General features: G+C 50.2%; 1 protein-coding gene across 2 annotated transcripts in view; it reads right to left on the reverse strand.

Annotated features, from left to right (window-relative positions):
• Positions 1-14301, reverse strand: part of ARHGAP35 (Rho GTPase activating protein 35) — a 144164-nt gene that overhangs the window by 13501 nt on the left and 116362 nt on the right. For both annotated transcript variants that reach the window (XM_039465872.2, XM_039465871.2), the window contains 2 exons: positions 3095-3172; positions 1493-1624 (listed from right to left, as the gene is read on the reverse strand). In XM_039465872.2, coding sequence (XP_039321806.1) covers positions 1493-1624; positions 3095-3172 — 210 coding nt within the window. The remainder of the gene's footprint in view (positions 1-1492; positions 1625-3094; positions 3173-14301) is intronic.

Below are 14301 nucleotides of genomic sequence, written 5' to 3' on the forward strand. Positions count from 1 at the left end.
AAGTGTAGATCCCAGAAGGGTCATTTGGAGGCCCCACAGCCTGTCAGTATCGAGGCTCTGGCCGTTCAGGGGTGGGCTTCCTCCACACGTGTTTCCCTCAGATGCCACAAGAGTCAGTGACCCAGGACTCAGGGCCATGCTGATCTGTCACCTCCCTCAAATTTCTGCCTACACCGTCAGCCTTGTGAGTAAACTGTGCTTGCTTAAAGCTCCCTCTTTGGCCGGGCGCGGTGGCTCAAGCTTGTAATCCCAGCACTTTGGGAGGCCGAGGCGGGCGGATCACGAGGTCGAGAGATCTAGACCATCCTGGTCAACATGGTGAAACCCCGTCTCTACTAAAAATACAAAAAATTAGCTGGGCGTGGTGGCGCATCCCTGTAGTCCCAGCTACTCGGGAGGCTGAGGCAGGAGAATTGCCTGAACCCAGGAGGCGGAGGTTGTGGTGAGCCGAGATCGCGCCATTGCACTCCAGCCTGGGTAACAAGAGCAAAACTCCGTCTCAAAAAAAAAAAAAAAAAAAAAAAAAAAGCTCCCTCTTTGGAGCTGAGCAGTGACAAGATGACACTAAGGTCCTGCTCCTGAGGGACACCTCTCCTTTCCTCCTCCCCACAGCCTGGCCGCTGGATCACGGGGTGGCTGTGGTCTCTGGGCAACTGGCAGACACTCCCTTCTGCAGCTGCACAGCAAGGGCTGCCGCTGGGGTTTGGCCTGCCAGAGGCACAGAGCAGGAGGGCTGCTGACCACTTATAAGATAGTCAGGGTCACATGGTGGGACGCTCTGAGAGGTCAGGCCTCCTCTGTGGCACTACATAAAGTCCCGGGAAAGCCTGGGAGTGACAAGGCTCACCCACTGGATGGATAGATACCTCCAGAGAGAGGCAGGCTGGGGCAGCAACAGCTGATGAGGGAAGGTGGATACCATTAACACCAGAGGTGCTCATTTGCTATAGCATCCAGCGGTCTCCCGGCCAGGGCCACTGGACCTGTCTCTTACCCTCCAGAGCTGGCTTCCTAAGAGGCTGTATGACCTAGACCCACATTAGGCTCATTACATGAGAGGTGGGAGAAGACAGGTAAGATTCGGAAAAAGGAAAATGAGACCCACTATTACACAGGCTGTTCACAGCCTCGCTGAGAACCTTTCCTCAGCCTTTCTTCATCGAATTTCATCCGCAGGAGTCGGGATGGCAACGAGGGCAGGACACTAAGGGGCAGGGAAGGTTCAGTCGGCCACAAGCAAAGGAGCCACGTCTGACTCCGAAACCATGCTCTTAACAAATGCGTATGCGGGAACCTGCAACTCTCTTGATGTAACCCCCAGATAAGCACCTACAGTCTAAAGGCAGGAGCCCGATTTGCAAGTCCCATTGGTGCCACTGGTTAATTCCTTTGCCTTCTGTCCTTCACACCTCAGCTCTAAGAGCCAGCATCCATGCCGAGCGCAGGGCCCGTTCTTCCTCAATCTGCCCCATGCTGGGCCGCCGGTACTCACTGTGTGCCTCCACCAAATCGATCTGCATGTTGTATGGGACCAGGGGGTCAGGCAGTTCTGAGAAAAAGCTCTTCATGGCGCCGGCCACGGTATTCACCGTAAAGTCTTTCTCTGCCAAGTCCAGGTTGTGGTCTGAAAGGAAGTCAGGAGCATGAGGCCACACCACTCTAAGCCAGGCAGAAGCAACAGGACAAACTGGGGCCTGGGAGAGGCCAGAGAAACCTCAGGAACCCAGGGACAGCCTCAGGCCTGGCGGGGATTGGACAAGTGGCACCGTGGGAGTGCTAACGCGGGTTCCGAGGTTCAGACAGAGGCTGGCTCCAGTCTCTTTCCGAAGCTGCTGAACCGCCCCTCCCCATCCCTGGAGGCCGCGGCGCTGCCCCCACGCGCTGGTTGTCGGTGCTGAGTGCTTGCCCTCATCTGGCTTCCATGTGCTGTTGCCTCTTCCTTACTCCTCTCCTGTCACAGGAGGAGGAGGCAGCTTTTCTAAAGGGTGGCTGACTTTCAGGTGGGTCACAAAGATGTTAGTAACCACCATGACTGCCACCTCCATCCTTGTCCCCTCTGGTGGGAGGGCAAATAGACTCATTTTTTTCTCTCTCTGGCCCTTCCCAGCCACCGGCACCACTGAGCCATCTCTCGCTTTCCTCCTGCTGCATACATACTTCAGTGCATTGCTGATGACGAAGAAATCGCTACAGATGGACAGCAGCAGGTTCCGTTGTCGGGGAGGTGAGCTGTCACAGGACCTTCCATGTACACCAATGCACCCCCACACGGAGGGCTCTACCCTCACTTTGGCCACGTCTCCTATCCCACAGACTTTCGTGTGGTCCCCTCTGCCTGCTGCCGGCCAGCTAAACCCGACTGCAGTGCTGCAAGGCGCCAGGGCCGCGCACCTGGGGAGTGGGTACGGTGCCTGCTCCGGGTGATGCCTCCCGCCCTGGCCGCTGACCCATAATGGGAACGTGCCCTGCTCTGGTGTGTTTTCCTTCTAGCACTGGGGGACGTGGCTTCTTATCCCACAGTGTGATCAATCCCAAGAGGCAGAGTCTGGCTGCCTGACTTTGGGCCTCTGGACGCTGACCCAGCTTAGGAGAAGGGAGTCCCCGCCAAGAGCTCTGTAACTTGGGTCTGCATCCCAAGGGCTCGGTTCCTCACACAATAGTCCCTCGCTTTCTCTGGCGCAGGGACTTTGTGAGGAGGGTACAGCTGAGGCCCTGGCAAAACAGGATCACCTCTCAACCCGACTTGTATAGTATGTGCCCGCAACTAGCCCTGCATGGCCAGACAGGCAAAACTCTTCAGTGTGGTGAGGGAGGCGTGTGCCTGGCAACCTGGAGGAGCATCTGTGAACAGTGGTGTGGGGAGTGGCCCTCGTGGCCCAGCCTTGGCAGGGATGCTGCTTCAGTCCGCTGACAGGACCTGGTCCCCTCGCCTCCCAACTGGGCCCACACATGGTCTCTTTCTCAGTCTCAGCAGCTTGTGGCTTTCGGTCTGTGCTGGCAGGAGTGCCCTGAGGTCCCATAGACAGTCCACCAAGACAGCTGAGTCTGCCCTGATTGGCTCTGGCCTCCGACGCCTGCCCAGGCTGCGCCTTACCTTGATCGAACTGTCTCTGCAGGCTCTCCATCTCCGACTTGTTCCCGCTGACCCTGTAGATGCCTTCTGTGCTCAGTCCTGCGGAGAAACAGGCAGGGTTTAGGAGCAGAACCGGAGAGCAGAGAACGCGGAGGACTGGGCTCGAAGACAGAAGGAGAAAGCCAGGGAAAGTGCCTGAGGCGCCTGCCGAGAGACAGGGCTGGGCGTCAGCACACTCTCGTTTGATTTTTCTAGATACTTCGACCCATTTGCCCTCCATTTTCTTTGTCACTTGAACATTTTAAAGTACTTGTTTTTTGTTTAAAGTATAGCAGCCGGCCGGGCGCGGTGGCTCAAGCCTGTAATCCCAGCACTTTGGGAGGCCGAGGCAGGTGGATCACGAGGTCAAGAGATCGAGACCATCCCGGTCAACATGGTGAAACCCCGTCTTTACTAAAAATACAAAAAGTTAGCTGGGCATGGTGTTGCGTGCCCGTAATCCCAGCTACTCAGGAGGCTGAGGCAGGAGAATTGCCTGAACCCAGGAGGCGGAGGTTGCGGTGAGCCGAGATCGCGCCATTGCACTCCAGCCTGGGCAACAAGAGCGAAACTCCGTCTCAAAAAAAAAAATAAATAAATAAAGTACAGCAGCTAAAGATAACTTGTGTTCATATTTTGATGTCTACTCGAGTTTTTCATTTTCATTTAAAAAATAGAGGTGGCATATATTTTAACCCATCACTTTCACTTACAAAAGACATTGTGAACTTACTATAATCACTTCAAGTTCTTACTCTTTTATGTGATTTTTAAAGACATCAAAGTATATGATCACTGTAAGTATTAGTTGTGCTGTTAATCATACAGGGTTGGCTGGGTGTGGTGGCTCATGCCTGTAATCCCGGCACTTTGGGAAGCTGAGGCAGGAGGATAACTTGAGGTCAGGAGTTCAAGACCAGCCTTGCCAACATAGTGAAACCCAGTCTCTACTAAAAACACAATGTCTCTACTAAAAATACAAAATTAGCTGGGTGTGGTGGTGCATGCCTGTAGACCCAGCTACTTGAGAGGCTAAGGCAGGAGAGTTGCTTGAACCTGGGAGGCAGAGGTTGCAATAAGCTGAGATTGCCTCATTGCACTCTAGCCTGGGCGACAGGTGAGACTCTGTCTCAAAAAAAAAAAAGATACAGGGTTTTCTAAGTTTTTATTATTAGAAAATTAACTCATAGCCAGGAGCAGTGGCTGACGCCTTTCGGAGGCCAAGGTAGGTGGATCACCTGAGGTCGGGAGTTCAAGACCGGCCTGATTAATATGGAGAAACCCTGTCTTTACTAAAAATACAAAAGTAGCTGAGCGTGGTGGTACATGCCTGTAATCCCAGCTACTCAGGAGGCTGAGGCAGGAGACTGGCTTGAACCCAGCAGGCAGAGCTTGCAGTGAGCCAAGATTGCTCCATTGCACTCCAGCCTGGGCAGCAAGAGCGAAACTCTGTCTCCAAAAAAAAAAAAAAAAAAAGACTCACAACTATGTTTTTTTTTTTTTTTTTGACAACCAGTAAAAGCTTAACAGATTATTGGAAATAGGTGTTCCTTACTTTGTGAATATCCTATTCATGTTCTTGCTAATTTTCCTATTACAGTGGTTCTTATTTTATACCTGTGAAAGTCTATCAATATTAAGTAATTATCTCAACATTACATATGTTTACATTTTTCCTTTTTCTTATCTGTCTTCTAATTTTGTTTTTTTTTTTTTTGTTTGTTTTTTTGAGACGGAGTTTCACTCTTGTTACCCAGGCTGGAGTGCAATGGCGCGATCTCGGCTCACCGCAACCTCCGCCTCCTGGGTTCAGGCAATTCTCCTGTCTCAGCCTCCTGAGTAGCTGGGATTACAGGCACGCGCCACCATGCCCAGCTAATTTTTTTGTATTTTTCGTAGAGATGGGGTTTCACAATGTTGACCAGGATGGTCTCGATCTCTTGACCTTGTAATCCACCCGCCTCAGCCTCCCAAAGTGCTGGGATTACAGGCTTGAGCCACCGCGCCCGGCTTAATTTTGTTTACTGAATCTGTTAAAGTCCATAATTCAAAAATTTTAGGCTTTCAAGACCAGTCATTTTCTTTATGCTTTCCTTTGTTTTTATGCTTAGAAAAGGTTTTTCCTATTCGTATATCAGCTATTCGGTTTTTCCTTCTTATTCTTTTTAGCAGTTAAAAAAATCATTTCATTCTGTGTTCATTCTGGAACTTATTTGGTATACAGTGTGATATAAGAAAAAAAGTAGTGAAAATCGATTAAGTTAGAATAAAATATCAAGTGAAGGATGGACTCCCACTCCGTCCCCATCCTCCTCTGGGCTGAGGAACGCTGTTCAGCTGAGAGTGGACTCCAAGCTGTGCACTCATTCCACTCGCCCTGTCCTGGCAGAGGAGGTCCACTGTGTGCCATCCGGATCTAAAGGACTTCGTCTAAAGGATGGTGAAGTCACTGTGAAAACAGACATGGGACCTCATGGCTAAAGCAACCCTGGGTCCCATCTGAAGACTGGCTTTGAGACTCTGTCTTGCTGAAGGCACAGAGAGGAAGCCACCACTGAACACCAGAAACAGTGTGGACAGTGGAGAGCACCGGGCCCTGGAGTCAGTCAGGCTCCCGAAAGCCACGTGTTGGTTATCACTGTCACTGCTGCCTCTGGAGAGGCAGCCATCAGGCAAGATAAAAGCAACTGGCCTGCTTATTTTCTGGGGTCCCAGACTTCTTCAGACTTCCATAACACTGGAGCAAGAGGCATCAATTCCCTGGCTTAAAGGCTGTTAACGGCACCAAGGCCCTTCTCCCCAGAGAAAAGGAGGTGAATGGACCAACGCCAGGGACGTCCTACCACGCAACACCTCCTTATGAAGGAGCTGCCACTGCTGTACTCGCCTGGGAGGAGTGCCGGCACTTTCCCAACCAGAGTGCTCACGCACTGTGCACTGAGCTAGGTGCTCTGTAGCCATCCACCGTTCGCTTGTTTATTTTATTTTTTTGAGTTGGAGTCTTGCTCTGTTGCCCAGGCTGGAGTGCAATGGTGTAATCTTGGCTCACCGCAACCTCTGCCTCCCAGGTTCAATCAATTCTTCTGCTTCAGCCCCCCAAGTAGCTGGATTATAGGCACGCGCTACCACATCCGGCTAATTTTTTTTTTTTTTTTTTTTTTTTTTTTTTTTTGAGATAGAGTGTTGTTCTGTTACCCAGGCTGGAGTACAGTGGTGTGATCTTGGCTCACTGCAACCTCTGCCTACCGGGTTCAAGCAATTTTCCTGCCTCAGCCAACTGAGCAGCTGGGACTACAGATGCACGCCACCACACCCCAGCTAATTTTTTGTATTTTTAGTAGAGACAGGGTTTTACCATATTGGCCAGGCTGGTCTCGAACTCCTGACCTCATGATCCACTCACTTTGGCTTCCCAAAGTGCTGGGATGACAGGCGTGAGCCACCGTGCCCGGCCCACTTGTTTATTAAATGAACGATGATGCCATTTAATTTCCCACACCTCATGGGAGGAGCTGGTTGGATGGGTGGAGAATACAGATGAGAAAACTAAGGTTTGGAAAGAAGTCCTTGCCCCAGATCACAGCTGCTCAAGGCAGAGTGGTCTGAGTCCAGGGCCTCTGCCACCGTCCTGCCTCCTTACCGTTCCAGAAGACACCTGGCTCAGGCTTCTGCTGTGTCCTATTAATCCAACAGGCTGGGGTCCAGACCACAGTGCCCCTCGCTCTCGGAAGCAATACTATACTTGGGTGAAGCCATCTGGCCTAAGCACCTGGGCAGCTTTTGAGACGGCACAGTCCTGCCTGCTGTGCTGTCGAGACCCTGCTCACCAGCCCTAGTCAGTAATTCTTCCATGGACTCTTTTCTCAGCTACTCTCAGGACAATGTGGGCAAGCCTTACATATGTGTCAGCAGGCTCAAGTCTTTATCTCCTAATTTGAAAAACAAAACTAAACTAAATCTAAGTGATTTTTCCCTTTCCCTTAGTTATCAGCCCTCTATAATACAAAGCAAATGATAGGACAAATAGCACAAGTCTCAAGAGTCTGGAATAATGCAGCAACGTCGCCGTTCCCGAGTCCCATTGTAGAGAGGCAGTCTCTGAGCTGCAGAAGACCCAGCCAGCCGAGGGCGGCGTATCACCTTCTGACAACCCTGACCCTCGGTGGGACTGAGGACTGCTCTGCACTGCCTCCCAATGGCCACCAGCCCTGGCATCAGAGGCCAGGAGACAAACTCCAAATTAGTGATCTGGCAATTATCAGCGATACGGACCTGCTGAAACCTCACTAGATGGATCGTCACAAAAATGGAAGCACTGGAAACCACGAGGCTGAGCCAGAGCATCAATTCATCATCACCTTAGTACTTCCTGTCATGTGGGCACATGTTTATTTTACGCAATCCCATTTTAAAATAGCAACCCTGCTGCTGTCGTACACAATACCATGGCGTAATTTAGGGGAGGTAGCATTTGCTTGGCTAGTGCAATTTGTCATAGCTACTAATTAGACATCAATTTAAAAAAGATAAAAAAAAAAAAAAACCCTGAGAGCAGGCTGCAGACACCACCAAGGCTGCATGGAGCTGGCAACCCAGGTAAGAAACAGGATGCTGGTGAGAGCATGGGCAGTTTGCCAAAGGCCTGAGACCGCAGCAGGAAAAAAGGCTGGGGTCCTGGAGCAGACCCCGGGCAAAGATGCTACGTAGTAAGGCGTCTGTATCTGGAACACCCCAGTGTTCCCACATGCAAATGCTCTAGGGGCGACTCTGGCCCACATCTGCCAGCAGCAGAAGGCAGAATTCTTACCAGCGGTGACCTCCACCAACCAAGTCTATCGCAGGCTCCCAGGTCCATCTGAGAAAGCCTCAACCTTAAACTCACAGGCATCCTAACTTACCAGACATCTCCAAAGACCCACGTCACCAAAGCAGAGCCTTGGCTGTAGGCCTTTTCTCATTTTCTCCTTCTTTCTTAAAAGGCCTCCCTACTGGCTGCAAATATCTTCGATTTTTTATCTTTTTAATTAATTTTTTGGTCAGCATTTTCGCAAGCAAAATATCTTCTATGTTTAAGTTAATCTTTGGAAATAGAACAAGAAAAAGCTCAGAACAGCCAAGATCACTATCTTTAAATATCTGAACTCGGCCATGTGGAAAAGTCTTGTTCCAATGGCTCTAGGGGACAGAGCTACAACCAAGAATGGCAATTATAGTATAGCAAATATTCTCTATATATCCAACCATTAATAGTCATAGCTGTCATTCATTGAAACAGACCAGAGTTTTCGAATCTCCTCTTACCAGACAATCATCTGATTGGGGTACTGTTTAAAAAGCTAGCTAATAACAAGAATGCTAAGCCATTTATCAAATGCTTACTCTGCACGAGGCACACTATGCTAAGTGCTTACATGCCTTTTTATAGCAGTTCTCATAATAACCCCTCCAGACTGCTGATTACTATCCCATTCTACACATAGGAATGCTGAGGCCAGGAGGTAAAGGAACGTACAAGGTCAGAGAGTGAGTGAGTCACACAGATGGGCTTTGAATCCTGTGGGATTTTAATGCCAGCGTAGTTCATCTATTAGGCTCAAAATCACTAGTTCCTAGCAGTGTGCATGCATCAGAGTCACCGGGAGGACCTGTTACGGTGCAGGTGGTAGGGGGGTCCAGGCACAGAGTTTTACATTCAGTTAGTTTGGAGGGGAGTCCAAGAATGCTTTTCTTTGTTTTTGTTTTGTACACAAGGTCTTGCTCTGTGGCTGAGGCTGAAGTGCAGTGGCACCATCTCGGCTCACTCACTGTGGCCTCAACCTCCCGGGCTCAAGCAATCCTCTCACTTCAGCATCCCGAGTAGCTGGGACTACAGGAATGCGCCACCACATCTGGCTAATTTTTAAATGTTTTTTTTTGTGGAGATGGGGTCTCACTTTGTTGCCCAGGCTGGAACTCCTGGGCTCCCGCAATCCTCTTGCCTTTGCCTCACAAAATGCTGGGATTCCGGGTGTGGGCCACGGCGCCTGGCCTCAGAATCTGCATTTTCTAAGCAATCCCAGGTGATGCTGCTGCTGCTGGCCAGGGAACGACACTTGGAAAAGTGCCATTCTAGAAGATGTGCCAGAGCTCTAAGGCCTCCAGAGAAGCCTCGGTCAGAATGCCTGAATTCTAGAGTCCATAAAATTGGGGTCACACACCAGGCAAAACAGATACCAGATACTTTACGAACAAAGCACTTCCAAAAACTGCTGCTTTTTTTTTTTTTTTTTTTTTTTTTTTTCTTTGAGACGGAGTTTCGCTCTTCTTACCCAGGCTGGAGTGCAATGGCGCGATCTCGGCTCACCGCAACCTCCGCCTCCTGGGTTCAGGCAATTCTCCTGCCTCAGCCTCCTGAGTAGCTGGGATTATAGGCACGCGCCACCATGCCCAGCTAATTTTTTGTATTTTTCGTAGAGACGGGGTTTCACCATGTTGACCAGGATGGTCTCGATCTCTCGACCTCGTGATCCACCCGCCTCGGCCTCCCAAAGTGCTGGGATTACAGGCTTGAGCCACCGCGCCCGGCCCAAAAACTGCTGCTTTTTATATGTAAACAAGCCTTATGTATTATTTAATCTTTCAACCATGGCCAGGTATGACTTTCACAAAGCATTTTAAAAACAGCTGACAAAAATAAAGAGAGACCTTATTCTTCCAGCAGATATTTACTGAGCATCCAAAGGCAGATAAGTTCCTTTACAAAGTTCTGTTTTTGTTTTTAGATGGGAGTCATGCATACTCTGCATGACTCCCAACTAAAAACAAAAAATTACCAGGCCAGAGTGTCATGGCACGACCTCAGCAACCTCCCCCTCCTGGGTTCAAGCAATTCTTGTGCCTCGGGCACTAAAGTAGCTGGGATTACAGGCGCTCGCCACAGCGCCCGGCCAAATTTTGTATTTTTAGTAGAGATGGGGTTTCACTATGTTGGCCGGGCTGGTCTCAAACTCTTGACCTCAAGTGATCTGTCCACGCTGGCTTTCCCAAGTGCTGGGATTCTGGGTGTGGGCCACCGCACTTGGCTCCTTTACAAAGTTTTCAGTCTTGGTCTTCCTTAAAAATACTACGGCAGGCCAGGCATGGTGGCTCACACCTGTAATCCCAGCACTTTGCGAGGCCAAGGCAGGAGGACTGCTGAGCCCAGGAGTTCAAGACCAGCCTGGGCAAAATAGCGAGACTCCATCTCTACAAGAAATAAAAAATTAGCCAGGCATGGTGGCACGCTTGTAGTCTCAGCTACTGAGGAGGCTGAGGTGGGTGGATCGTTTGAGGCTGGGAGAGGTCAAGGCTGCTGTTAGCCACGACCATACCACTGGCACTTCAGCTTGGGTGACAGAGTGAGACACTATCTCAAAACAAAACAAACCAAACACCAAAAAATATTTTGGTGACATAGGAAGACTAGACAGCCCTCCAGTGCGAGTGGTGAGATCTTCCCCCTGGACTAGGAACTGGTATTTCAGCCCTCTGACTGCCCGTCAGAGCTGTGGTAGCTGGCCCTGCTCCTGAGAGGTGCCTGCGGCAGGACCGACACTAGGAAAATCGAGAGAGGCCCCTCAGGAGCTTCGAAACCAAGAGGGAAAATCATCTCCTGTCTTGATACCCTGATTTTCCGAAAAGTTCAAACAGGTTTTGATTCCTGGACCCCGGGCAGGCCCTTCTCAGCAGCAGTGCTGCCGGCCAGCGTCAGGGCTCGCCTCTGCTCCTTCATGCCAGGACTCAGTTCCTCCAAAGTTTCCTTTCTAGCAACACATCAATACTTCCTCCAAGACAAGTTCAGACTCGCTTATTTTTCACTTTCTATATTTAGATATAGAAACTCAGCACTTAGTCCTTTAAAACAAATTAATCGGCACCGCTAGTACTCTAAAACGCCAGACAGGACCTAACTGACAACTTTTGTCGACTTTTCTGGAAGCTGGAAGCATCTAATAAACCATTCCCTTTTTCTTTTACACATGTAAGACTAAGTCTCAGGCAGGCTAAACTACAAGGCTAGAGGGGTACTGAGCACTCAGGGAGAGAAGGAAACTCTTGGGCATCCAATTCGAATGGTCTTGAAGCGGACTGACCTCTTTGGAAAGGCACGAAGCCCTTCTTCATCCAGTGCTAATAGTTTATCTATAGTGTCTTCTGAGGACTACACTGCGGCAGGCACTCCCTAGTCTCGCCTCAATGGAAGATGAAAGGGTGAGGGGGCAGGAGAAGGTTTAGGTCAAAATCAGAGCAACTGTGTTTCCATTTCCTTCTATGTGTAACAGAGGTAACAGTTCTCACCCTATGGTACGTATTTAAAGAGATCTTAGCACTCAGCACGGAGACAGTAGCTATTATCCTAATGATCTAAGTGGAAAGCTGGCTGGCAAGTGGATGAGCACCTGAGTGCTGCCGACAGGGAGCCATGGGTTCGAATCCTGACCCTGACCTTGGCTCGTCTCACTGTACAATGGAATAAATGAGATCGTCTATGCACCATCTACTGCACAACGCCTGCCAGCATTTTTTTCTCTACACTCTTAACGAGCCTCAACAATGGCACCTGCCTGTAGGCAAGACGTGTTCTGAGGGCTTGGCCAAAACAAGACAGTCTGTAGAAAAACATTTTAAAGCACGCGTGGCTTTGACACCAAAGGGACCTCGGTTCTGATCCTGGTTCTGTCTTATAGCTGGGCTGGGTGTCTGAGAGTAAACTGCCTCTCTTCTCATCCCAAATGGAGTAATGACATCATTAATGAGTCTGTCAAGATGCTGTAAATATTATTGTTATTACTATTTTTGAGATGGAGTTTCATTCTTGTCACCCAGGCTGGAGTGCAGTGGTGTAATCTTGGCTCACTGCAACCTCTGTCTCCCAGGTTCAAGCAACTCTCCTGCCTCAGCCTCCCAAGTAGCTGGGATTATAGGCGCCTGTCACCACACCTAGCTAATTTTTTTTTTAGTAGAGACGAGGTTTCACCATGTTGGTCAAGCTGGTCTTGAACTCCTGACCTCAGGTGATCCTCCCACCTTGGCCTCCCAAAGTGCTGGGCTTCTAGGCATGAGCCACCGTGCCCAGCCAAGATGCTGTGAATATTAAGAGATTACACAAGTGAAAACAAGTAGTACTGCAAATGGATGGCACACTGAAGTAATCCTAACAGTAACGACAATGGTTAACTTCCGACTGAGAACTTACTATATGCCATGTACTATTCTAAGCTCTTTACTAGAAATACCAGAGAGTATCCTCCCAATGATTCTTTGAGGCAAATATTCTTTTTACTACCAATCTGCAGACAGCAAATGGAGGCTCCAAGAGGCTTAGCCATTTGCCCAAGGCCATGGAACTAGGTTAAGTGGTGGAGCTGGAATCTGAATTGGCTAACTAAAGCCTCTGTCTCAGCTGATGGTGCTTTTAAATGTTATGCTAGCTCCCTGCTCCCTTCTCCTTTAAATATGATATGTACACATACCATAAATGCCAGATTCAAGATGGCTTACAAAGATTTCCCATTTCTCCCTTGTCTATCTAGTCAGATGCTGCACTGGCCTCTTCATCCACACTCTATTCAGTTTTCTCTTCTACGAACTGGAGGGAGAGAATCTCTGGCCTGAGAAGAATGATGGCCTCTTCTCCAGACACTAAGTTTCCTCGCTGCACCTCTCCTCCGAAGCTCCACCACTGGTCACAGGAGTCCCCACAGACTCCCCTGCTGCCTTCCTGCTTGGGAGGTACCTGGGTGGTTTTCTGGCTGCTCTATTCCTTGAACACTCGGGTCCCCCGCCCATCCCGTGCCCCTTTGTTAGCTGTCTTCCGGGGGTGGGGGGGTAATTCTCCTGTCAGTCAAGACCTACTTCTGCCCGTGCCAGACCTTCCCCCCAAGACAGAAGGCCACTAACGCTCTATATGATGACTAGGTGTGAGTGCCACCAGCAGGCACTGTGGCCTTATATAGTCCCGATGCCAGCGGATGCACACAAGGCCACATCATACATCTCAGGGCTGAGGAGGGAGGAGGCGTGACATCGCACCAGGTCTGGGGCGTCAGATGGCTCCAGCAGCTGGCTGATCGCTCGGAAGCTGCCCACGCCTTTGCTGCCATGAACCGCCAAGTAGGGCTTCTGGACCTGCTCCGAGCCCAACGGCAGGCTCTGTTCTTTCCCTGACTTTCAGGAAAACACATATCCCAACAGCTGGGCTTAAGAAACCACCCCAGCAAAGAACCTGAGGCCAGCCTAGAGCGGATGGCCTGCCCATCCTGGGGGAAGAGTGTGGCTCATAATTGAGGTGAGCAGACTGCGCTCTGCGAAACAGGAGTGAATGTTCAAAGCCAGAAGCAGCAGGGAGAGCCCTCCTGCCAGGAACGTGAGACATCTCCGCACTCTGAAGTGTGACTTTGCTGGCGTGCCCACACAGGCCCAGTGGCACAGGGGTGATGGCAGTGTGACTTTGAGGAGAGCTGGTGCCACCACAACGAGGGATCTCACAGGCTAAAGACCCACCAACAAAGAAACAGCCTGTGAGCATAATGCAGGTGCGCGACATCCCCACCATCGAACACACCACATATGCATACCCCGACACAACCCCCACCCCACACATCCCATCACACACACACCCCACCACACACATACACATCCCACCACATATTCGGATTTTTTTTTTTTTTTTTTTTTTTTGAGACGGAGTGTTTCACTCTTGTTGCCCAGGCTGGAGTGCAATGGCAAGATCTCGGCTCACCGCAACCTCCGCCTCCTGGGTTCAGGCAGTTCTCCTGCCTCAGCCTCCTGAGTAGCTGGGATTACAGGCACGCGCCACCATGCCCAGCTAATTTTTTGTATTTTTAGTAGAGACGGGGTTTCACATGTTGACCAGGATGGTCTCGATCTCTTGACCTCGTGATCCACCTGCCTCGGCCTCCCAGAGTGCTGGGATTACAGGCTTGAGCCACCGCGCCCAGCGCATCCCACCACATAGACCCCACCACACACACCCCCATCCCACCACACACACATCCCACCACCACACACCACATACACATCCCCCAGAACTCCCACCACACACACACATACACACCCCACCACCACACACCACATACCCCAACACAACCCTCACTCCACACATCACACACACACCCCACCACACACACACACACACACACACACACACA

Source organism: Saimiri boliviensis, chromosome 14, assembly GCF_048565385.1.
Source record: "Saimiri boliviensis isolate mSaiBol1 chromosome 14, mSaiBol1.pri, whole genome shotgun sequence".
Lineage (NCBI taxonomy): Eukaryota > Metazoa > Chordata > Mammalia > Primates > Cebidae > Saimiri > Saimiri boliviensis.